We start from the raw sequence: 26883 nt of genomic DNA, 5'->3' as shown, positions 1-26883 counted from the left end.
TTGTGAAGGTTGACAATTTGACCATTTTAAATATTGTAATATTGTTAAATAATGTTTGAATAGTTTGAATGTTTAATTTATTTGTTTGTTAAGTTATGTAATTTGACATTTTAACTTTCATTTACTATTTTATAATAATATGTTTACTACTTTTGTAAATCAGGTGAGTACTTTGATTATACTATAACAAATATATAAAATAAATTGAAAAAAAATATCCTTTAGTTAATCCATCATATGTAATGGATCGAGTTTGGTTACAAATTATTTTGCTTATCAAAAACTAATCTATGTTGAGCTTACTCATTTTTAATTCAACACGTGGTAAGTTATCAAGTGTGAGCCGAATTATCTTAGTTTAATGTTTAATTTATGTGTGTGTGCTGGATCAAGACAATATAATTTGATTGTATTATATAAAATAAATTGAAAGAATAAAACATCATTAAGTGAGATAATCCAATAAATCACTAACTCATGGTAGATTACTAGGTTCTAAAATTTTTGATTCACCAAAAAATGAGTCAGATTAGACTAACTTATCTCTAGTTTAACTCATATGAGTCAAGTTGACTCATTTTGATATCCCTAAGTGTTATCCAATATATTTTCCCCACATATATATTAGTTAATTTAAACATAAATCCTTTAATAATTATGAGAATATTTTTAGTTAAATAATAAAATTTCTAAAATTAAAAATAGTGCTAATTAACACATTTAGGTTATAATCATTGGGAAGCAGATAGACAAATGAAAATATTATCATTCTTATAACTTTTATAACTTAGTATGAGTTTAATTAACTTATTTGACGAAATAATCTCTTTGTTATTGTAAAAAACAGTTTTTTTCTTAAGAAAGTGGTTACTTTTCCAAAAACAAAAAATCATAACCAAACATATAATTACTAAATTGATTTTCTTTATCGCCCTAGTTATTAATTAATAAAATAAAATAAAATAAATGATAAAAAATCTCAGGAATATATTTTCATCGTAATTTCTAACAATGAATAATTACTGTTTAATTCCTTAACAATTTTGTTAAGATAGTCATTAACACAACCCTTCGTGTATACCAATGTTTATGATCTGAATTGTTGGAATTTTTTTCACAAAAACTTTTTACTAAAGTAAATATCTCATCTGATATAGATGAACCTTAATATCTCTAAACCAGATTCACTTTTATGGAAAATATAAAGAAATAAACCAACACTAAATTCTAATTAACCTCAATAATATTTATACATAATAATGATAATAATAGTCATGAGAGTTAATGACAGCTAATTTATATACTTATGTGAGGTAGAGTTTAGTTAACCATGGATAAGATAATAATTGAAGGCTTAATTAACAACCTAGCTATATAGCTGGAATATATATAATATTACAGACTGAAAAAGTAGAGTGTTGCTAATTTGTTGTGAAATTGCAGTGACTAGAAGATGCAGAAGGTGGTGCAGGTTCAGAAGATGGTGCAGTGATCTCTCTGAGTTGTGAATGCATGTTGTTTATGAAAGCCATGGACTTCTGCTGTGGTTCCACCATTGCTTCTTTAAGCTTCCCAAGTGACAAGCAATATGCTTCCTGAATCCATCAACATTTCAAGTGTTTCAAGAATCATAAAACTGTATATTAATTGGATCTAAAGTGTTTGAAGAATGATAAAAGTTTGGAGAAGTATATGTAGGTGCAGGTGTGGGGTCTCATAGGTCTCCTAAAAATGAGGAATTCAAAGAGATGGTGCATAAACTACTTGTGTCAAAAACTATTTTCATAAACTCATCCCAGAGATTATGACACCACTTTTCTCATTATTATTTAATCACACCATTGCATTCCACATTTATGATGATATGTCTGATATACTGCTACCTTCATCTACACCATTTTCTCTATTTAAAGTTTTAGCATTAGACCTAACACCTTGAAAAAGTTTAATCATTACTTTCATCTTTACATCTATATACTGATTTTAATCTTATTCATCCATTTTTGATCAATTCTTTATAAAATCTAAACCTGAAACACATATATAAACAAGTAAGTAAGTATATGGAGAATTCATGGAAGAAAATCTATATGACAAGTTTTGATGAGAAAAACAAGTGATGGTTATGGCTATTATATGGTGAGTAATAAGCATACTCTAATGATCCTTGCGGCCTAAAGTAAATGTGAAAAGACAGGATGTGAAGAGCAGCACAGACACAGAGACAGATAGGAAAAGTGTGACAGTCATAGAATTGGAACAAAAAACTATGCGCATTTCTGAGAGTAGTCTCTTTCAAGCAGGAAGCACATGCTTTAGGCAACCATGAAGTGTCCATCAAAATCAACATAATTCAGTTCCCACATGATGCGTTAGGTTATATATTTGACTCACTTTTTGTACGCTACTTCATCATCATATCCCACAAAACCATTCACACATACACGTACATTCATTGATGTTTGTGTAAACCAAGGCACACAGGTAAGGAAGTGGGAGAGTGTGCAGTGTTAGTCTTACCATGAAGAGATCAAGCTCAGATTGACTCAACATGTCCAACTTTTGCTTCTCTCTTGCTTTCATCTCATCTATCTTCACCTCTCTCTCCAACTTGGAAATCTCACCGACCTGAAAATATGTTCTAACACCATGCATCTTTAAAGGTTCGTGCTTAAATTTAAAGCATGAAGATCTTTGGTTTTCTGATATCTTTTGTGCACAAGCTGCACCAACGAGTTAATTAGTCTACAGTTTATCAAACCATAAAGTGGTTGATATGAAAGAGCTTGATAAGAAAGAAAAACTTCACTTTCAAGAAAGGTTAGTATTCATTTCAAATTATGTGAACAAGCTCTTGGTTTCCTATGTGAACTACTTCACCCACACACACACAAAAAAAAATGCATAAAACTCACACATAATGTACCCAGTTATCACCCATAAATGTTTAATAAGTCTACTGGGTTTGGATTTGGGGGGTAAACTTAGTTTTTCCTCTTCTATTGGATCTTTAAAGTCACAACTTTTAAGATACAATTTAATTATAAAATTAACCAGTTTGGCCAAACTGGAATTTAACTTCAGCCTGCATATATTGGAAGAAAAGAATTGAATCTGAAAGATAAAATCCTTGGTCTTTTACCATGATTCAAGATTCAACAGGGGGAATTACAATAAGATGAAAGACTCCTTCAAAAGGGCAAGAGAAAACAGTTCCCTCTTTAACACTGATATTCACATTTAGAAAACAAAACATATTACAGTTTGATACAAAACATGGTAAAGAGAATTAATAAGAAGTTGAAAGGAAAAGAACCTTTAAACAGTCGAGGTGAGCTTGAAGCAGCACTCCATAGAGAGGGTGGTTGGAGATTCTTGTCTTGAGGATCTCATTGTTTTGTTCTTCTACTTCTTCCTCGTCATCATGATCTTGTTGTTGTAGTTGTTTGTAGGTGTGAATAGTAGTGTTAGGCCTGTGAGATTCCATGTCTATTTTTGAGCAGGAGAAGTGAACCTTTGATATGCCAGATATTGAAGTGCTACAGCTAGATCATGATAATAATGTGTACTACAAGTACTATTATTATTATTATTATTATATAAAGAGAGAAAAGTGTGAAAAAATGATGTGGTGGATGAAGATAATGAGGTGAGTGAGATTGAGATGCTCCACTTTTGGAAGTAAGGGAAAGAAATGAAAGAGGGAATTGCATGCATACGTGGTTAAGAGAAATGATGAAAGCAACAGTTGAAATGAATGGAGTTTTGTGTGTTTTTATTTTTCTACTTTTTTACAAAGTCAGTGATTCATTCTCTCCCCAACCGAAACAGCCAAAACCGAAACTGTTCACTTTGGTTTCATCTTCCTATCACTTTGCTTCTCATTCCTGTTTCTGTCACTGTTTCTGTGGTCCTAACTACTAAAGGACAATTGTTTACTATAATTTTGGAAAAGGGACAATTTTATGCCTTAAACCATTATATATTCCATGTGCTTCCCCTACCTTCAATTTCTCCGACTCCTTCCTTTCCCACCTTTCAACATCCTAACATAGCATATTATTTCATGTTTCCTTTGCTAACAGACAAGACAAACAAATATGGCAAAAATAAACACCATAGGTGCAATTTAAATATGGGCGTTACTTTCTGATTCAAATAGTGATGATGAAATCGGTTCTTAAATTGAATTCAACAAACGGTTGAAGTAAAAATTGGTACCAATATTTATTATCTTAAAAACCGATAGGAATTAAAAACCGATAGGAATTCGCGTGTGAGTCTAAGTTTTATATTGGTTAGAAATAAGAAAATAGAGCACTGTATAAGGATAAAGACTCGTAAACCTAATATTTTAAGGTTTTGAGTTGAGAGTGGTGTCAATGTCTTATGTGATTAGGCTCAGGTCTCATTAATGTTGTATCTTCTCAATAAAACTGAAACTCCCTCAATAAATCAAACAAAAACTCTAAAAAATTTTATTCAAATTTGTTAATATAATAAAGGGTGATGGGTTTTGTGAATATTAAACGAGTACGACATAAAGAGAAAGAAAAGAGCAGTGATTTTGTGAGGAAGAATATAGTGTGCATCACCTGAATTGATAATAGCATTTGATTATGCTAGCAGACAAAATCAAGAACTTAATTAAGGTTTGATCTTGTTGGTCTCACTTTTGAGAAAAGCATGACAATTAATTATGCCACAAAATCATTTTTGGATAGAATTATGTCCACACAAGCTGATCCTAAGATCTATGTTTCAACTTTTCATCCATTGCACCCAAACTTTAGGAACAAACATTATAAATATTCCACACTTTCAAGTTTCACTATTTTAAATTGTGCTAATTTAACAGTAATGTCATTGCTTGATTCGTTCAAAATCCGCTAGCAAACAAAGTAGAGGAGTGCATATCTTTTGATCTTTTGTTTTTTTGGCGAAAATATAATACGATGACTTCTACTTAAATTGTTATTGTTGTGATTATGGTGTTGTGTTGGTTTTGTCACGATAGTCTAAGTTGATTTTCAAGACGAATCATTGATTATGATATTCCTTATCCATTGAAGAACCGGACACTCAATTAACATTAAGAACTTTTTATACTGGCAGAGTATTCACGGGGGACTATAGAACAGGTGTGAGCACCTTATAATGGAAAAATTAAATTCATTGAGGATTTGGTTCATCCTACACGTACACGTCACGGGCATCCTGCTTTTCTATGTTATATAGACTTGTATGTTAGTATTGAAAATGGTGACATTATACATAATGTGATTATTCCACCAAAAAGTTTTCTATTAGTTCAAAATAATCAATATGTAAAATCAGAACAAGTGATTGTCGATATTCTCGCAGGAACATATACTTTGAATTTAAAAGAAAAAGTTCGAAAACATATTTATTCTGACTTAAAAAAAAGAATGCATTGGAGTACGAATGTGTATCATGCATCAGAATTTAAATATTGTAAATTAAAAACATGTTTCCTTTTTTTAGGAAATGATTTATTAGAGAGAAATTAAAAAACCGACACCACTTTTAATCAAAAAGTTTAAAATAAAAAGTTAATGAGTTTTATTTCTTATATACAGTGATTAACTTTGTTACTTTTATCTATTATGCGAAAGAAATTCACTCTTAAATTATTTTCGACTGGTAATGTCTTGTATTATGTATTTTGTGAAATAAACTTTGTACTTATAATTATTTTAAACCTATGTCTACACATGAAGAGTTTGTTTGTATTTTTTGTACCTTAATTAATATTTTATATTAAAAAATATTTAAAAATTAAGAAAAGAAATAACTTTAAGAATACAAAAAGAAATAACTTTAAAATTATAGTAAATGAAGAAAATAAAATATGGAATTGAAGAAGAGGGAATAGCTTTGGAATGGGTGCCAAGGAATGATCATTGTCATGGGCCATGTACGATAACCTTTCCATTGTTTCAGTGTGTTGAGCGCCAAATTTTTTATCGTTCACTGTTTCATTTTTACTACAAAAAGAAGCAAAAGATTGTATTGGGAAACTCCTTTTTCTTTTTAAATTTTTTGTTTTTATTTCTTCCTCTTGGTAAAATCAAATGTATAATGTATCCATGATTCTAGATTTAATTATTTTTATTTCTACAATGGTTTTTTTTATCCAAATTAAAATGTAACACTCAATAGATATAGGTGTTTTACACATAGGTTTTAATTATTTTTATTTAAGAAAATTGTCTAATTGTCTAGTGGACACCCACATAAAAAAAAATCTGGGAATGGTTAAATAAACTTATTTTTTACTAAATAAATTCATATAAGTTTCCTTAAATTTAAGTTTAAAAAACTTATTTTTTTAAATAATTTTGATATCACAAATTTAAATAAATAATTATAATTAAATAAAAATTTGGATGATTAATATTTTTTCTCTTAATAATTGTTTTTTTGATTATTTAATTTTAAAAAAATCTGAGACATGTTTTGATCTAGATTTTATTAAGAAAGAAGAATTTGTTCCCCCTTTTCAGAAATTTATAGCTTTTTCAGAAGATATTTATGGTCCACTGCTTTCTTCGGTCATACAAAGTATCAATCCTCATTCACAAATTTATTTCTTTGCCATTTTAGAATTGTTAGTTTAGATATTTTTTTAATTCATTTTAAACTCTTCAATCTTGTGGGTTTTTTTTTTTCTCTTATTAAAGATCAAGTACATAAAATCAACATAAATATATAATATTAGACAAGACTGCAAACAGGAGTACTAAACTCTAAAGGATGAAATAATAATAATAATAATAATAATAATAATAGTAACATAATAATAAAATAAGAAGAAAAAACTGCTCAAATAATTACTCTATTTATAAATTTTTTTCAATTACAGTAAAACAAATTTATTAGCTTAAAAAATGTAACAAATTGCTTAAAATGGTGACTAACATATATAGTCTAATTTGCATCCAAATCAACTGAAACATTCATGAACACTAACAATGTTGTTATATATGAGACAAAAATTGCTCCAACAACCTTTATGTTGAAAATTGATCCATAATTTTTTTCATTGAACCTCACTGTTAATTTTTCGTGCTATGGAGGTTCCATAGTAGTTCGTAAATACAATCAATCAGATCTACCTAGCAAAAATGAGGATTAGCATTCTCTTTAACATTTTTAATTGGTTTTACAGAAAGATAAACTCTTTTTTATATTCGAAGTTATAAGGTTAATTTAATAATAAAAAATTAAAAAATACTAAAAGAGGTCGTAAATTCAACTATTTCGGATTAATATATGAGATATTTAAAGTCTGTTTAAAGGATTAAAAAGGAGTTTAATTTTTTTCAATGACAACAAAATACCAATAACTAACGTTTATCGATAGAAAAAACACTCTTCCATGTATTTGTTTTGACCATTTTTATCATTCAAACAATTTATCATCATTAATTATGTTTACTTTTGCTGATTTTTCATTGCACGGATAACACATATTAAAGTTTGAGATTTTGTGAAGGAAGAGAAGAAAAGCTTGTAGCAAAAGTTGAGTGAGAGAAATGAATTGAATAAGAAAATAAAATACATAAACTAATTGAGTAAAAGCTTATGGTGAAGAGTTTGTAGAGTTATAGTAGAATAATGAGTATAATTGAATATGAGAGAATGTAATAGTTAGAAACATGTCTTGCGATTGAATCCTCATAGTGGTAAGTTACTTATAGAACTTTTTTTGGGTTGGTATTTGGTTTTCTAGATTTCTTGAACAGTAGCATAATTTAGTGTGACACAACAAGTGTTTGGTTTGACGTAATGTCTAGTCGGTGGAACTTATACACAATCATGAAATTGTTTGGACAATAACGTATGTCTATTATTGAAATGGAAGTGAACTTGGATTGTTTGTGTTTTTTTTTTTGTTTTTTTTTATTTTTATGATTTGAGACGAGTACTTTTGATGGAAATTTAATATTGATTAGAAAAATAAATATATATATTACACATACAAACACACATAAAATAACATCCACTCTTAGCTCAAGGTTTCTCAACAAGAATTGAATACTTGGTACCACTGATGCATGTGAAGTGTAATGATTCCACCACCATCGATGGGAACTCATTCATTATTATCATTCATTCCTACTGTTAATATATATAATATTTAGATAATAATATTTTAAAAAAAAATTATTTATTTTAATTTATTTTAATAATACGATATAATAATCTAAAAATAATAAATTAAAATAGATAAAAAAAAATATCAAAATATCATTATTTACTTTATATCGTGCATGTGTCTTTTTGTTCTACAAAGGATCGGTTCCGTTCGTTGTACCATTGAATTCACACCATCCAACATAACTCTATTTCTACTTATAGCATTTTTCTCATTAATTCTACAATCCACTGAATAAAGAAATCATATATGTTGTTTATGGTTTTAAGATTATAATATAGTTTTAAGATTACAACTATATTGATTTGATGCTTGTTTAGAGAATATGATTCTCTTACTGTAATTTTTTTTAATAATAACTAATTTTAATAACAATAAATAATTAATTATTGTATTAATCAATTTAAATATTTATTTATAAATTAAAAATTATTAATAATTAAAATAATTTCAAATTTTTTAATTATTTTATAATATGATAACTAAAATAATTTTATTGTTAATTAGTATTTAAATTAGTCATTAATGTTAATTATCAAAATTTCTACTATAAAAAAATTATCTCTAATTAATAAATTTATTTCTAAATATAATTTTTGTCATTAAAATTACTCATTATTTAATAATTCTTTTTGTAATATCTTAAAAGTACAATTTATGTAGGTCAAATATTTCTCCTGTTACACCACTTTCAATTGATATGTAAATATTTGAACTCAAGTTAAGTGACATTTTTAATGTATTATACATTTTGATATTTTGTTTTAGTTTAAAAGCTTTTATAGGTTAGATATTTTGACATTAAGTATCTTTAATGAAGTATTTTGATTCTTTTTCATAATTTTATCATTGATATCAACTACTGAATTATGTAAAACTTTTGGGTGTACTATTTTTCTTTTATCATTTTCAGTTATTATGGGACTAAAATATTAAAGGATGATATAAAATTATAGGGTTATTTTACTCCCAAAAAAAGTAACAAATCAAAATTCAAATGGGGAATACCATAAGGACAAAAAATAAACCACAAACTTAATTATATTTTTAAGTAACATAAAATTGTTGGTAGTAACTCAAAAATAAATATATATGAACTAGATAACCATTTTCAAAGTAAGTCTTCAAATTAAAAGAATTTATTGGTCTCTAAATTAAACAAAAAAATAAAACATAATTGGTATCTGAAATTAATTTATACCAACTTGAAACCAAAAATAAAAAATTGTTTCCGATTGTTTTGACAGAGCTGCAATAAATCTGTTATTTGTGAATGTTTAAAAAACAAGAAATCGAATTAAAAAAAACTACATATCAACGACTGAACAGTTTTAAATTTTTTAAATATTCCAAATACTTAATGAATAATTCAACATATAATTTATTACCTAGGTAATTTTATCATTTAATTAGTGAAGTTAAAAGATAATTTATTTTTAATATTTTGAAATGAAACTCCAATTACTATAACCCGTTCCATTAGAGGAGATATAAAGTCTTTTTGCATTCGCCAATATTTGTTTTAATCGTACTAAAAGTACTATTCAACTAAATTAATGAAAACTAAAATAATTGTTAAATGCATTTTCTTTTACAAGATAAATCATCTAAGACATTCCGACTAACGAGTGTTCTTCTGTACCGTATTCGTTGGATAAATATCCGTTCTGTATTCGTATTTATATCTGTGTAGCTATTCATTATGCATATATTCACATATTTATTTAATATCTACAGGTATTCACAGGTATTTATAAAAAAAAATTAATATTTAAAAAAATATTTTAATCATAAATTCCAATAAAAATATAATACATAATATTTAAGTGCAAATAACTCATTTAAATAGTATTGAATGATTATTTTGAAAAAAAATAAAAATTTTTTAAAACTAACTGACAAAAAATAACTCATTCAATTTTAATGTATTAATATTTTAATCATATTTTTTAATTTTTTTTAATTTAAATTAAAATATAAAGGATACATATGAATACAAATAATGCAATATCCGCATGTGGATATAAAAATATTTGTACCCTTTTATAATACTTATTTTCTACGGTTACATATTTTATCCGTAGTTATCCACCGCTACAAACTTTTTTACATAACTAAAAGAAAATTTATTACAATGATGACAAAAATGTGATCAGATCAATTTTTCACATAAATATTTATATAGTTTTTGTATTTCCAATTAATACTACTAGTCATAGCCATGTTGAAGAGAAAAGTGTGAAGATATTTGAATAAATTATAATGCAGATGAGTACAAAATATTGATAATTGAATTGCCAAAAGATCTCTGATGCTACTTTGTCTCAGGGCCTTTGCATGTCTTATCCAACACTTTGGCTGCACCACATGTCATTCATCAATCATGCTGTCTACTTCCATAGCACTCATATATATATATATATATATATATATATATATATATATATATATATATGGTTGTAGTGCATTGAAGGGTATTGGTGTAATTTTGTATTAAGGGCATATGTTTAACCTGTTTGTTCTTCTACCTGATAACTGTCACATGTGGCAGATAACAGGATCAATGTTTCTTAGTTCTCTATTCAACAAGGACCAATAATTGAGACGATTGACTAACCCTAGAAAGTTATATGCTGCAAAAATTCACATACATAAAATTCAACAAAAGATAGAAACTATTAGTTTCTTTAATCACATGATGTTTAACTTAACCTTTCATAAAATACATGATTAAGTTTATTAATTGTATCAACAAATATATGAGCTTAATCCATTTTTTATTGAGTTATTCTTTGAAACTTTCGAGTAACAAGTAACAACAATTAACGGTATACTCTCCCTCTTATTATAAGGTAAATTCCTACCATTATATAATATTCAATTTACATATTTATTTTATTTTTGTGAAAAGAAAACAAAAAGAATAGTAGTCTTTTTTTGTTCAGTAATAATAGTATCATTATATAAAAAGGTAAGTTACATTTTTGTCCTTTAAAATATTTTGTTGGTTTATATACCCTTTTTCTTTTCATAATAGAGCAAAATGATATATGTGTACGAAGCAGGACCCTATGAGCAAGCAGAGTTAATTCAGATCGTACATCCAATACACCAATGGATCCTATGGACCCAACTTCGTCTTCATCACCACTATATTATAATATTATTATTCTTTAAATGCTTTATTATATAGCCAATTAAATATTTATCATTTTTTTCATATTAAAGAATCATCTAAAGTAGTGGATAAGACTCAAAAGACAATTAGTATAAGCTGTAAGAACACGAGGTTATATTTTATATGAAACACCAAATGAATTTCATGCTGAATAATTTTCAAAAGACAATAAAAAAAGTTGCATGAACTTTTTGCTATAATATTATCTTAAAAAAGTTTGCAGATAATAAACATTTTTAGTGGAGGTTGAAACTGAATAATATTTGAGACTAAAAGCTGTTAAAATATATGTTGTTGAAAAGGGAGAAACCCTAGTTAGATTGGTTAAAGAAAAAGAATGTGTAAGATGAATACCTGTTCAGAGTTGAGACACTGTTGATGGATCCTCCAAGCCGTAAAAGAGAAACCACAAACACTCTCATCCAACACTTCCAAATGCTATATATACTGTGTTTGTTGTACATGGTTCTATGACGAGTTTAATTTTTATATAAACATGGTATAAAATGACGAATTAATAGTAAGTAATCTTTAAGAATGACTTTTGAAATTGTTTAATATATATATATATATATATATATATATATATATATATATATATATATATATATATATATATATATATATAATCCTCTTAACACGATTGTGTTAATTTCTTTACATGTTTTTAACGACATTCTATGTTAATATTTGAGTTGAGACTTGTCAAATAATGTAAGCAATTACACGTTAGCCTAAAATACCATTTGACATGTAAAAAAATAACACAATTGAGTTAGGATGGTTATATCTATCTATTTTAAAGTTTGAGAGTCCAAACTATATGAAAGTTTGAAATAATTTCTTATTGAAGTTTAGGGACTAAAAACATATTTAATCTATATTTTCAATATAATAATAAACCTAATGATCTTAATGGACTTAAATCAAACAAAATCATACACTGTAAAGTTTATCATATATGATTGAGTAATGGATAATTTGTTGTGTATATTTATTAAATTAAGAAGTAATCTCTTAATTAGTAATTTGATTTCATTAATTCATTCTTTTTTTTTTACTTAATTAAGCTCTTTTTATAAAGACTCAATGTGATCCTCTGTTGAATTGATTTTAGCATCATTTGGAACGTATCAAACTCTAAGTCATCATCTACCTTAAAAGGTATCATGTGTCAAAATAAGAGGCTCCTCTGTAAGAAGATCACTCATATTTTAATACGTAACATTTTTTAACAGCACTAAATCAATTTAAAATAAAATGTGTCACATTAAGTATTTTTTTTCTTCTAAACAATAGAGACTCGAGTTTTTTTATAAAAATTAGAACTCAGTTTCGTCTTTTAAAAAGATAAAATAGGTATCAAAACAAATTAAAGACCTATAACTAAATTACTAATTAAGTTGTTAAGTATAAAACAAGAAAAAGACAAATGATTATTTTGAATATAAAAACTTAGTTTATATAAAATAAGTCTTTAAGTGATATAAATTGGTTCAAAGGCTTTTTAAAAGTCATATTTTAGGCATTATTGTGAAAATTACTTAGATATAAACATTTTATTATGTGATATTATTTGGTTACAACATAGTTAAAGGTGACTCAAACAACAATATTCACTATTACAGACAAATGTATATATACATGACTATTTTCTTCTCTGCTTGCTGCTTTTTGCATGCATCATCTTTGCTACTGTTCCTCACCATGTTTGTTGATCCTACCTCTCTACAAGTATGAATAAAATAAAAGTATTATGTACTAACACATGTTTTTAATTAAAAATTTAGTTAAATTATTCTTTTGGCACGTGACGTTGACTCTAACATCGTCTGACCAAACTAACAATAAAGACTAAATTGAATCATTTTTAAGAAAAAGAAGAACAAATTAAAATAATGAAAAATTTGAAAACCAAACTGATATTACTTGATAAATAGAGAGATCAAAAGAATAATTTAATCAAGTTCAAATTTTGGTCAAACGGTTACTTTTCATCGTAAATATCCTTGAATTTTGGGATTAGTTGAGAAGTTGTAATTGAAATTTCGTACAATTCCGACCTGTGTGGTAAAATTGCAATTGTTTAAAAAGTATCTCTTAATAATCTTAGCATATTATTGGAGTTTGATTGGTATATTATACTGAATGTGTCTCCTTACTTGAACGATTTTAGAAAAATAGAAATTTGAGATTATAAGAGAACGTTGTAATTGTTACATCTTGTGAAAAAGAATGATGAAAAGTTTTATCTAATGCGTTTTGACATGTATGCATATATCCCTAACTAATAACTATTCATACAAATTTTCTTTAGGCAATTAAGCGCTTCAGCGGGTGTTGAAAGATTATTAAACCATCATTAACTACAAGTTTAAGTGCATGAGAATTTTTTTAATAAGATTATCGTTTTATATTTGTATGGTAGGAGGAAATTTAGGTTCATAAACCTGGAGACAGATGATAAAAAATTAATATTACATAAGGACTTGTATATTTTTTATTTTGATTATTATTTAAAACATATGACTATTATAAAAAAAAACCTTTTATACTCAATAAATGGTTTACACCGTCTCTTATCAAAAATTAACTAACAATTATCTGATAAAAAAAAAAAATTCATAGATCATCTACTACTACTTTTCTTTAATCTTTGATTAATGATTTTTTTTATATATTCATTTCGAATTCTGTTTCAGGTATTCGAGGTCTGTCATTCCCAGGAAGGAGACAACTTCAAATAAAACATAGAAAGATAAAAATGGAATTAAAAAAATAATGAAGTGCAGATAGAAATTCATGAGGTGCAGAAAGCAATTGCCTGGAGTGTCAGGGAAAAATATATTATAAAAATTGTCTTGTTTTTATTGGGCCGGAGAATTTATTTAATTAAGTTGGCCAAGTGAAGTCTCCATATATATTTAACAATTTACAATCCTAATTGTTATTTTGTGATTAATAGTTATAAAGTGCATTTTGTGATTAACAATTTAAACTAAAAACAACATAGCCTAACTCAATTTGGCCACAAATCAAAATTTAGTTTTTTTTTTACAATATGTTTGATGAAATGCCACAATGAACTGGGAACGTAAATTATTCATGTTTAAATGATGGGACATGTCTACATATTTAAAACTAACCAGAATATGCATGCAATTTCAACATGAGAAATAGCACAGTTTATATTACATTATGAAGTTTAGCAGTAGATGACTAGAATTAATGACTTTGTTTTCCCAATTTTCAGTGCCATATATATATATATATATATATATATATATATATATATATATATATATATATATATATATATATATATATATTCAATATACTGTACATTATATTTACTATATTTATACTTACATATTGCACATTTTTTTCTTAAAGGAAAAATTTAGTTTCTGGAATTCGAATATTTGGAAAATGATATATAAATAATAGCAAAAGTTAAATAAATAAATAAATAAGTACATATAAACAGACATATTTTAAAGAAATTTAAATTAGTAAAATTTTAAAGATTTTTTTTAAATGAAGATTCGGAAGAAAGTAATTGAACGTAAGTGATATAGTTAAATCCATTGAGAACAAATAAAAGAATATATTAATTTAAAATAATGTATGTATGTGAATTTATAAAAATAAAAATATGAATAAATATTTTAAATACACATATTGTAATCTTACAACAACTTAAAAAACCTACAAAATTATTTTATTTACTTGCCAAATTTTTAACTATCCAAAATATTAAAAATTTAAAAATTATACCACGTACTTATTTTTATATTAATTTAAATTTCACATAAAACTATCAAAATTTTAAAAAATTTTCAAATAATTTCTCTTAAATCATGTTGTTCTTTATTTTTATTCTTCTAATTTTGCACTCCTAACTTTTAAATAAATTACTATTGTGCTGAGTGTTTTTCCCTTTTCAGAAGGCCACAAAATTAGAAATACTCTGAAGCTGATTTTAAATCTGTCAAAACTGATTTTCGTAAAAAACTGATACACTTTTATTGAATGAACCTATCAACTGAAGTTGTAAACAAAAAATTACTCACACGAAAACAGCTAAACAGCAAAATGTTACTCCTAAGATAAAGAAAGTATCAAATCTTCAAACATCAACTTTCAAATCTTCAAACACTGCAGAGCTGTTATTCTTAAAATTAGAATCAACTTCATCAGCAAAAAATGCATCTAGATATGAACAAGCATCAGCATTACTAACTGCAGGTATATTAATAGGACCAATGGCAAATGCTGAATCAAGAATATTAGAATGAGGAGAAATATCAGTGAAATCAATAATAGCAACAGTGTCAGCAATAGGCTTCATAAGATCATAACACATATGGTCAACAGCAAGAAACTATGTACTAAAACCCCATGTGAACTGGTATAAAAACTTTGATTGGAAGAACCTACACAAGTAACACCAGCAAAAATCACGTTAGAGACAAAAGATAAATGTTAGTTGTGTTAATGGTGTTAGTGAACTGAGATAACTCTGCAAACATATGTGAAAGAGTTAGTAAAGTTAGAATCAGCCAAAAAAAAAATTAGTATCAACACTGTTATGTCAGTCAAAACTACAACCAAAATCAGTTTAACAAAAGCTAAGCGAAACAGAAAACTAATCTATCTACTATGGTTAGAGCAATTAATCAGAATAGCTACACTCAACTAAAAACAACTATCTAATATAGACTTAGAATCTTACTTTAGTATCTAGTATAACTATCTAAGGTATCAAGAAAACTAGAAGGTCTAGCAGAAGTAAGAGAACAATTTCTTAACAATAAACCTAACTACAAAAAAAACCAAACTCTTTTCACTTCCAAACTCTTTGAGAGAGAAAAATATATGCTTTGATGGCTTAGAAGTATAGGGAACAACTCGAGCATCAATCCGACGAAATAGCTAAAGTTAGAATGTTTAGGTAAGTGAAATCTGATTTGTGAAGACAGTGATGGAGGATTACTACATCATTTTATTTCTACAAAATCCATTGATTGTGATGTTGTCGCTATAAACACTAGGAGTTATTCCCGTTTCTGTCATAGTACTAAATAGGTGTCTATCATTTTCCACCTCTTTGAGTGAATAATACCCATCCATTAGAGTGTTAAGGGTAATAGAATTAGGTCTTACACAAGCTTTTACCATCACTGCTAATACTTTCCTGGCTTCTCTTACATTTCCTTTCTTACATAAGGCATCAATTAGCATATTATAGACATAAACATTAGGTTCATGTTATTTAATACCATCATTCAACAAATCAACTGCTTCTTGTAACTGACTCCCTATGAAAAGCCTCAAACTAAAGTATTATAGGTTAAAAGATCGGATAAATTCCCTTGGCAAGCGTTTCAGAATACAAATCATAAGGCTCGTTTTCAAGTTTATCTTTGAATACAGTAAATAACAGTGCTATACATTACCACAAGATGCACTTTCAATTATTCTAAGCAACTTGATGGCAGCTTCTGTCTCTTCTATCTTGCACGAGCCATGATCAAAATCCTGTAACTACCTTGGTTGGGCCCAAACCCTTGTGCTACCACATGTCATGAAAGTTGATTTTTGCTTGATCTAACCCTTGAAACATAGAGATTTGATGAGTGTTGTTAAAGTTATGGCGTGTGGGTGATAACCCAGTATGAGAATCTTAACAAAAACACAGAAAGCGAAGGCCATTTGGTCTAAGTGGCAGAAACAACTGATCTGATGAGGATGTTGAGATTGATAAGGTCACTTGAATTCCCTTGAGTTTCATTTGGTTAAAAAGGCCTTTTATGGGTTCAGCAATCCTCTAGAGACCATTTCCCGAAGAAATGTCTCTGCCTTGTCATTCTCATCTTTTTCAAAGAGAGCCCTAATCATTATTTCGAAGGTTACTGCATTAGGCAAGCAACCATTGTCTTCCATTTTGGACCATAAGGTCAATGCCTCATCAAGCAAACCCTTCTTACAAAGACCATTGATCATAATACTATAACTACGTACATTTAAAGGGTAGCCTTTAATTAAAAGATCTTGAAAGATCTCTTGTGCCTTCTCAAGTCTTCCCCCTCTGCACATTCCATCAATAAGTATGCTCCAGGTGTACATGTCCGGTCGAATTCCCTTTTCCATCATTGTCTTCAATAATTCAAATGCCCTGTCTAGATGATAGTTTTTACATAAAGCATCTATCAAGCAATTGTAAGTGATTACATCTGGTTGCTGATTTCTATCATGCATCTCATCAATAAGATCCCAAACATAAGCTATTCTCCCGGATTTGCATAAACCATCGATAAGAGAAGTGTAAGTTACTGTATTAGGAACCATATTCCTCTCATGCATTCCCCAAAAGAGATTCATGGCCTCATCCACCATTTTACTCTTACATAATCCATTAATCATCATGTTATAGCTGTGAACATCAGGAGTTACTCCCATTTGGATCATAACATTAAATATGTGTTTAGCATTCTTCACCTCGTTAACTAAGTAATGCCCATCCATCAAAGTGCTAAGGGTAACAACATTAGGTTTCACACAAGCTTTCACCATCACACCTAGCACACTCTTGGCTTCTTTTATCTTTCCTTCCTTACATAAAGCATCAATAATTATATTATAGATACAAACGTCGGGCTTGATATTATTTGATATCATTTTATTTATCAAATCATAAGCCTCTTTTGCAAGATTATCTTTGAATAGAGAGTCAATAATAGTGGAGTACATTACCACATCAGACTTCGATAATCCACCTTCTACCCTTCTGAGCATCTTGATGGCAGCTTCGGTTTCTCCTATCTTGCACAAGCCATTGATCAAAATCCCGTAACTAATTTCATTTAGCCGAAACCCTTGTGCTACCACCTTGTCATATAAGTTGAGCGCTTTCATGACCTCACCCTTAAGACAGAGACCTTTGATGAGTGTACTTAAGGTTATAGCATCTGGATGATAACCCAGTTTGAGAATCTTGGAAAGAATAGAGAAAGCTAAGGGCATTTGGTCTAAGTGGCAGAAACAATTGACGAGGATGTTGAGAATGACAAGGTTACCCTGAATTCCCTTGAGCTCCATCTGCTTAAAAAGTGAAATAGCAGTAGGGTAGTGCTTCATCCTTGTAAGAGATCCCAAAATCTTCCCAAATTGGAAGATGGGAGGAACACGTCGCATATGAAGCATGCCATCGAATTGGGAAACGGCGTCGTGAACATGGTCATGGTGAAGTGAAGGAGATTGAGAATGAGAGTGTAAGAAAGAGAAGGAAGAAGGGTTGAGAAAAAAAGGAGAAAACTTGGGAATGGAAGAAGAAGGACAAAACCTTAACCTTGTTACTGACATTGTTATGTTCACAACAAAGACGAAAGAAGGGCGTAGTGGTGGAAGTAAACTAAAGTGTGGGTGAGTGTAGAAATAGAACACTTTTTTTAAGTCAAAATTTAGTTTTTTGGTGGATTCGAATATTTGAAAAAATGGTATGTATGTGAATTTAGAAAAATAATTGAACGTATCTGATGTACGTAAATCTATTGAGTAATAACAAAATATATTAATTTAAAAAATTAGATGTATGTGAATTTAGAAAAATAAAAATATGAATAAAAACCTAAAAAATTATTTAATTTTCATGTCAAGTTATTAACTATCAAAAATATTAAAATTTTAAAAATCATGCCACTTACTTATTTTTAAATTAATTATTATTACTAAATAAAAATATATTTATGACTTTTAATTTTACATCAAACTATCATAAATTTAAAATTGTATTCAAATAATTTCTCTTAAATCATCTTGTTCTTTATTCTTATTTTTCTATTTTTCCACTCCTAACTTACTTTTAAATGAATTACTATTACCACATACCATCATATTTTTCAAAACTTTAAAGCAGCTTATTCTTTATTTTCATTTTTCTAACTTTTTGCTTCTAATTTATTTTAAATTAAATTATTATTACTAAATAAATACACATTTTCCAATTTTAACTTTAAAAAACCAATCATAATTATAAAATATTGTTTTTCTATTTTTTGTTAAATTGCATTATTTCTAATTTTATTTTCAAAATTTTCTCTTTCCTATTTTAAAAAAATGAAAGATGAAAAAAATAGAAAATCTAGTTAAGAATTTGATTTATAATAAATCGAATTTTGATAAAATTATTATCAATTAATACTCATAATTTGAAGAAAAAAAAAGTGTTTTATCCGTGTATCCTATAAATATAACAAGCATATGCTGGGCAACAAAAATGAGAAACATGCTATAAAGTCAAAAAAATTTGAGTGTACCTCCAAACACGCAATAGAAGACTTATTGTTGGTTTTTGGTGTTTGGTATTGACTTTTTGAGTTCAACTTTGGCAACCAAAAAACTTAATATAATAGTACTTTTTCCTCCTAAGATCACCATTTTATTATATCAAATGAATTTTTAGAAGTTGAAGAGGTGAAATTTAATGGTCATTTAATTAATTAGTAAATTGGAAAAATAAATCTCCGCTTCCTCTACCGGATTTGGTGTTCGGCCTCGCCTCCTGCGCCGTCGAAATGATGCACACCGGCGCCGCCGCCACCTGCGATCTGGATCGATTCGGCGTCGTTTTCAGGTCTGGCCCTCGCCACTCGGACTGCGTAACCTTCGCTGCCAACAAGTAATCCTTTGTCCATTTTCTAGGGCTTTTGCTTTTCTAATTTGTTTTCCTTTCCACCGTAGATTCCAAATCACACCTCTCACTCCATCCACTGATTTGATTTGTCTGTCACATATGTATGCAATTTCACTTGAATGTTATCAAAAATCCGTTATGGCGGAGTTATGGCTTGTCGCCGCAACATGGCGGTGACGATGCGGGTTTTTCATGGCGGTCACAACATGCCGCGGCTGTTGCGGCTGCCGCCGCAAACTGCAAGCATATCCTAACTCGATATGAGTCACAGTTTTCTATGTGATGCTGAATTTATCACCTCTAAGGAGAGTTTACTAACTAAATGCTTGGTCACTCTTAATTTTTTCAGGTTACGTTCTGATGTCCGAAATCCTGGCTGTGTTGATCTCCGTTCAAATTTTAACAAGTCTCCGTCTCAAGTGTCTTTGTTTTTGTGTTCTGACTCCACCAATAGAAGAAATAGCCTGCTTTGTGTGAACCCCTCTGGCAGGAGAAACCTAGGTGGTCGAGCTTCTTATTCTGTGGAGACAGGTGCTTATGATGTAGCTGCCTTACAACCTCCTACGCATGTTGCAGAAGAAAAAGTTGGCGTGCTACTTCTCAATCTAGGAGGACCAGAGACATTGAATGACGTTCAACCTTTTCTGTTTAATCTTTTTGCTGATCCTGTATGTTAAGTTTGTTTGTGTTTTTTCTATGTTAAGTTTGTTTGTGTTTTTTCTATGGTTGGTTACTTTATTCCGTTTGTGAAAATTCCACATTAATAAACCTAGTACATTCGAATGATTTGAATGATGAGCGTTTCTTGTATTGCGACAGGATATCATTCGTCTTCCAAGATTGTTTAGGTTTCTCCAGCGACCATTGGCAAAATTGATTTCTGTGCTTCGAGCTCCTAAATCCAAGGAAGGGTATGCTGCTATTGGTGGTGGCTCTCCTTTACGCAAAATTACAGATGACCAGGTAGAGTTCAATTTTTTGGTTTTCCCATTATATGCTGCGTTGTGTTTTTCTGCAACAAGAATTCTTTGTTGGCCCTTTTCCCGTTACAATCAATGAATGTTATGTCTGTTGGTAATTTTTCTGGAACTAATGAAGCTTTTGTGGTGCAGGCACTTGCAATCAAAAAGGCTTTGGAAGCAAAGGGCCTCTCTTCAAATGTGTACGTGGGGATGCGATACTGGTATCCATTCACCGAAGAAGCAATTCAGCAAGTAAGTTCTTGTGCTTTTTTTCATTTCTGCATTCTTCTCTCATTCATCCATTTGCTCTTTTCATAATTAAATGACATACTGAACAATTAATTATGAATTGGATTATTTCTTCTGGGCTCCAGTGGCTCACCTTTGACTTGAGTCTAAAATCAAAGCTTGTCTTGAATGACAGATTAAGAGGGACAGAATAACAAGGCTTGTGGTACTACCACTTTATCCCCAATTTTCTATATCCACAACTGGATCAAGCGTCCGTGTTCTTGAGCAAGTATTCAGGTACTGCTTATTGGCACTTCATGATTAATGCCCTTAGGTGATTCAAGGATTATTCTTTTATCAACTGATATCGTTTAATTCAGGGAGGATGCCTATTTGTCTACTCTTCCTGTTTCCATTATAAACTCTTGGTATCAACGAGAAGGTTACATCAAGTCAATGGCTAACTTAATTGAGAAAGAGCTCCAGAGCTTTTCTGAACCAAAAGAGGTAGATTATTATTGTGTTGAATGCTTCTTTCCAGATGCCTCTTACATAAATCGAAGGCTGTGTGATGTATTTTACTGCACTTTGAACCGTTGCATTTTTCTGTGTAGGCGATGATATTTTTCAGTGCCCACGGTGTACCTGTCAGTTACGTCGAGGAGGCTGGGGATCCATACCGAGATCAAATGGAGGAGTGCATTTTCTTGATCATGCAAGAGTTGAAAGCTAGAGGAATTAGTAATGAGCACACTCTTGCTTATCAGGTTTGTTTTGATTTTGAATCCTTGAACTCAACTTTTCTGGCGTCTTGAGTTAAATGGAGATTTCATATTTAAATCCCGGCTTGTATTATTGCTTTCTGTGGTGTACCCTTTATTTTTCTGTTTTCATACCTTTTTGTTGGATGAATTTCCAGAGTCGAGTGGGTCCTGTACAGTGGCTGAAACCATATACGGACGAAGTTCTTGTTGAGCTTGGCCAGAAAGGTGTAAAGAGTCTTTTAGCTGTTCCAGTGAGGTACGTTATTATTGGTCTTATACGCTTGTAGATATAAATATTATAGACGGTAGCTTATGGGTTTTCCAGTATGTTACTCATTACAGTACTGTAGAAAGTTGTGAATATACCTGAGAGTAAAAGTAATCCCGTTTTATTGTATCTCAGCTTTGTGAGTGAGCATATTGAGACCCTTGAAGAAATTGACATGGAGTACAAGGAACTGGCTCTTGAATCTGGCATCAAGAATTGGGCACGTGTACCTGCCCTTGGTCTTACCCCTTCCTTCATTACAGATTTGGCTGATGCAGTAATAGAAGCTCTCCCATCAGCAAAAGCAATGTATCCACGGATCAGCACTTCTGAAGATGCTGATCACGACCCTGTCAAATATTTCATCAAGTTATTCTTTGGTTCATTCTTGGCATTCATCTTGTTCTTGTCACCCAAAATGATCATGGCATTCAGGAATCATGTTATTTAGAAGGAATAAATTCTGCTAGCTGAATTAGATACGCAAAGCATATAGAGATGAATCTGTTGGTAGCAAACATGGTATACTTGGATTTTTTCTTTTTGGCTTTAGTTTCTCTCATTCCAACCTCTTCTGTATACACAACACAGCTATAGAAGAAGCGAATTTTCTCATAAGGGAAACTTGCACATCGGCTTAAAGAATATTCGAAGAATAATTGACACAGGTATCTGTTTTAGAGCAAAGAAGCATTCACTCGATCTCGGATATTAGACCCCCAACAAGTTATTGATTTTTGTATATTGTTTAAACCTTGTCTACATTTTAAATTTTGGCACAAACTGTTTGATCAACTACTTTGTATTCAGTTTAATGTTAGATTTATGTCTCTGCTTATCCAGATACCGAGATTAATGTCATGCTATTTTTATGCTGCTGTCTTGTAGAACTGAATTTTGAATCTTGTAATGTGAGGGTTAAATTATGGGATTAATATTATTATTTTTTTTTTTCAAATGAGAGCACCTTTGATCGTGAACAAGTACAAAATACATAAAAGTATAAAAGTTAATGTCATTGCAGGTCAACATGTCAAAAAATTAGATATCGGGAACCAATCAGACTCACCGTGATTTCAGTTGGGTCCGGTTAAGAAATTAGAAGAATTTTCGGATTATGTGGATTTGAGTTGGGTTGGTTTCACTTACAATTTTATTTTTTTTTAACTTGTTATGATAATGTTTTTAGCTCAATGTTCATTTGCAAAGCAATTCATTATGAAGTTTTAGAATAACCGGTAATTCTAATATTATTGCATATGTGAAATTATTTTGTCTTTGGACGTATAAGTATGCAGTCATAACCACTGTTGATGGGATTTATTTGTACTTTTTTATATTTGTGATTTTACAAATTTTAATATTAAAAAAAACATAAAATTGTTTTCATTCTATAAATTTTAAATATTTGAAAATAATTGAAAAGTTAATTTTTAATTTTATGAGTCAGTTAATCACTCTAATTAATCTATTTTATATCAAAAAATTAATGGGGTTAAATTTTTTCATTTTTAACTTAACCCTAACTAATTAGGGTTAATCCGATGTGGGTGAATTGGAATGATAACACGTCATGTTTACTTGTAACTTAATTCGAAAAAAAATTATTCTGTGATTTGTCGATTTATTTATTGAATTCTTGTTTAAAAAATACTTTTGAATATTTTTAAAAGTCGTGAATATCCACGTATCCATAAATATTTAAAAATTTTATATTATAATTTTTAAAATAAAATTATTAAAAATAATAAAATATAAATTTATTTTATTTTATTTTATTTTATTTTATTTCATTTTATTTTATATTTAATTTAACTTAATAAAATATAATTTTAATTTTAATTTTAGTTAAATTAAATTAAATTTAATAAAATTTAATTTAATTTTAATTTTAATTTTTTATGATATCACAAATATAATTATATAATATTTATACTAAATCCATTAATAAACCTATATTAAAATATTCAAGCCTGACTTGACTTACTGGGAAGAGCATCATAGATAAACTCTTGAAAGATAAACTCAAATGGTTATATTAAATATTCATTCCTTGGATTTGGATTTAGTGATAAGTTCACCGCCATTAAATTGCAAAGTCTAGAGAAAACCAGTTGCAGCTTTATCTAAGATAAATCTTTCATCTCTCCATACCCAATACCCAATATCTCATGCAATCTTTTTCAGGATTTCATACTATAATATATCACCTATTTTAATTTTACCTTTGCTAAAAAAATACACATCTTTTAATATTTGATATAAATTACGTTTCATAGTTTTGTAAGTAAATTAATAAAAAAAAATGTGTTACTAATGTCCACTTCTCTCATATGAAAGATTGTTGAACCAAATCTTTGTCTTAATCAGACAAATTTATCTGCATCGTACCAAGTGAATCGAGCCTGCTAACGTAGAATATTAAATTAACATGTTTTATATATATTATCATCTCATTATCTTAATATAAATTTTTAATTTTATCTTCTTGATGCATTCAACTGATTCAAGCGGTTACCATATTTGCAATACTTTTATATTCACCGACAAATTAAAATTTCTAAGTATTATAATTATTCAACATAATTATAATTATTACCCTTAACAATAGTTGCATCTCATAAATATTACTTAAAGATATAGATTCAATTTCTAAGCATTATTTTTATAAAATATCAATATTATTATTATTATTATTATTATTATTAAAACTAATTATTTAGACCATTTATAAGATGATTATTATACAATTTGGTAAATTGGTAATATATTATAGATTATGATTATATATCAATATCAAATTATTCCACACCCCTGCGTGTACTATATATTCAAAAATGTACTCTAATTTCTTATTTACTATTTATTCGACATGTTAGTGATACTAAAATGACATAAAAATATCCATAGTGGAAAATATATTTAAGTTATTAAAACAAAGTCCATTCCTGTTATTTTTATTCATTTAAATGAAATTAATGTTGCATAGATAATTATGAAATATTCTTAATGCGTAAACATAAATAGTATTTTCAATTCCTTCAAATTTTCCTTCTCAGAATATCAACGATCCACAAATTGCGTGTTTGCGCTTGACATGAATTTATCTCTTTTTAAATTAAAACGTATTAGATTTATTTTGAATAAAATAAATAAATTATTAAATTTATGATATATATATATATATATATATATATATATATATATACCATAAATTATAAGCAATATAAACATATTTTAAGAAAAATAGTAGCTTAATATTTTGAATAAATTTTACTAATACTGTATTTCTTAGAAAATTAAATATTAAATATCAACGGTAATAAATCCATAACCTAACTTATGATTTTCTTTTTACTCCATGGAAATGATGTTGTTTTTACTGCTGTTGAAAGCAAGTATAATATATAAAATTTTCCTTTTCATGGTTTCTATCTTTCTAAGTCACATATGCAAATGATACAATTTTACTTATGAAAAATATTTAACTTTATTATCACTTAACAAATTTAAAACTCTGGACTTAACATTATGATATTAATTATTTGGTTTAAAGGTAACAAGAAAAGACTTTAATATTTGTATCATGATATTTTGAGACAACTGATTGGTATTTTGAGTGACAGTGAATTAAGTTTCTTTTAAGTAAACTTTTGTTGTGAATAAAATAATTTATATTAGAAAAGAGGAGTCATAATAGCGAGTTAGGTTTTTGATAAAGATTATTCATTAATAAAACTGCCATTTTTTTGTACAAATAATATAGTTTAAAAATACACGAAAGTTTAAGAAAATGCAGTAAAAAATGTTTAGAAATTTGAAAACAAAATTTTAATGAGAATAAAAAGAGTGCGCATATATATATATATATATATATATATATATATATATATATATATATATATATATATATATATATATATATATATATATATATATATATATACGAAAGTAGTCTCTATAGTAGAAAGAAATGTCTCGATTTGAAAAAAACAATTTGCGATAGATTTTTCAAACAAATAAATTGAGTTAAATAAATATTATTTAAATTATTTTTTTATTTTTTTATGTTATTTTTCTGATCATCAATTTTAAATTTTTAAAATATATTAAAATTATCTTTATAATAAAAAAATTATATTTTTAATATTTAAAATACAATACTATAAAATTTAGCAGAAAAACCAGACTTTTAATTAATGAATAAAGCTACCATCATTAACTAATTAATCAGTTAATTAAGATACATAATAACTCACTAGTTATTTTGGGTACACAAAAAATAAATAAACTTTATTCATATTAAAAGAAACCACAGATAAATAATGAAGTTTTGACATAAATAAATTATCGATATAAGTAATAATTTGTGCACATAATTTCTGTATTAACGAGGAGTGGTTGGTGGAATAGTAATATACTTTATATATTCATAGTATAATATAATTTAATAAAATTTAAAAATAATCATCAGTGTTGTGTTGTTACTTACTCTTATTATGTAATCAAATCTAATGAAAGTACGTGGTTAGGACGCAACCTGCTTTTGGCTAAGTGCTTATCACTTCACCTTTCTCATAATTTCATAATATAATAATCAAAC

General features: G+C 28.2%; 3 protein-coding genes across 3 annotated transcripts; 1 reads left to right on the top strand and 2 right to left on the bottom strand.

Moving 5' to 3' along the window:
- Positions 1 to 1281: 1281 nt before the first annotated feature.
- Positions 1282 to 3549, bottom strand: LOC114182698 (homeobox protein knotted-1-like 1). Its single transcript, XM_028069617.1, has 3 exons — positions 3317 to 3549; positions 2521 to 2628; positions 1282 to 1595 (listed from the first exon to the last, which is right to left on the bottom strand). The coding sequence occupies exons 1-3, from the start codon at positions 3485 to 3487 to the stop codon at positions 1422 to 1424; spliced, it is 453 nt and encodes a 150-aa protein (XP_027925418.1). The 5' UTR covers positions 3488 to 3549; the 3' UTR covers positions 1282 to 1421.
- A 12122-nt stretch (positions 3550 to 15671) lies between these two features.
- Positions 15672 to 18763, bottom strand: LOC114181787 (putative pentatricopeptide repeat-containing protein At1g12700, mitochondrial). Its single transcript, XM_028068345.1, has 2 exons — positions 16820 to 18763; positions 15672 to 15796 (listed from the first exon to the last, which is right to left on the bottom strand). The coding sequence occupies exon 1, from the start codon at positions 18723 to 18725 to the stop codon at positions 17172 to 17174; it is 1554 nt and encodes a 517-aa protein (XP_027924146.1). The 5' UTR covers positions 18726 to 18763; the 3' UTR covers positions 15672 to 15796; positions 16820 to 17171.
- Positions 18764 to 19675: 912 nt separating this feature from the next.
- Positions 19676 to 23158, top strand: LOC114181788 (ferrochelatase-1, chloroplastic/mitochondrial). Its single transcript, XM_028068346.1, has 9 exons — positions 19676 to 20040; positions 20405 to 20723; positions 20875 to 21018; positions 21168 to 21269; positions 21442 to 21545; positions 21629 to 21755; positions 21863 to 22015; positions 22168 to 22268; positions 22416 to 23158. Exons 1-9 carry the CDS (start codon positions 19937 to 19939, stop codon positions 22729 to 22731), a joined length of 1470 nt encoding a protein of 489 aa, XP_027924147.1. The 5' UTR covers positions 19676 to 19936; the 3' UTR covers positions 22732 to 23158.
- The last annotated feature ends 3725 nt before the right edge of the window (positions 23159 to 26883 follow it).

Source organism: Vigna unguiculata, chromosome 4 (assembly GCF_004118075.2).
Source record: "Vigna unguiculata cultivar IT97K-499-35 chromosome 4, ASM411807v1, whole genome shotgun sequence".
Taxonomy (NCBI): Eukaryota; Viridiplantae; Streptophyta; class Magnoliopsida; order Fabales; family Fabaceae; genus Vigna; species Vigna unguiculata.
The sequence above is the reverse complement of the archived record's forward strand: the minus strand, read 5'-3'. Positions and strand labels throughout refer to the sequence as shown.

Coding starts and splice junctions, on each gene's coding strand:
- LOC114182698 (XM_028069617.1), bottom strand. CDS start 3,487: ATGGAATCTCACAGGCCTAACACTACTATTCACACCTACAAACAACTA. Junction 2,629..3,316: donor CTCACCTCGACTGTTTAAAG/GTTCTTTTCCTT, acceptor ACATATTTTCAG/GTCGGTGAGATTTCCAAGTT. Junction 1,596..2,520: donor CTGAGCTTGATCTCTTCATG/GTAAGACTAACA, acceptor TGATGGATTCAG/GAAGCATATTGCTTGTCACT.
- LOC114181787 (XM_028068345.1), bottom strand. CDS start 18,725: ATGTCAGTAACAAGGTTAAGGTTTTGTCCTTCTTCTTCCATTCCCAAG.
- LOC114181788 (XM_028068346.1), top strand. CDS start 19,937: ATGATGCACACCGGCGCCGCCGCCACCTGCGATCTGGATCGATTCGGC. Junction 20,041..20,404: donor GTAACCTTCGCTGCCAACAA/GTAATCCTTTGT, acceptor TAATTTTTTCAG/GTTACGTTCTGATGTCCGAA. Junction 22,016..22,167: donor AGCACACTCTTGCTTATCAG/GTTTGTTTTGAT, acceptor ATGAATTTCCAG/AGTCGAGTGGGTCCTGTACA.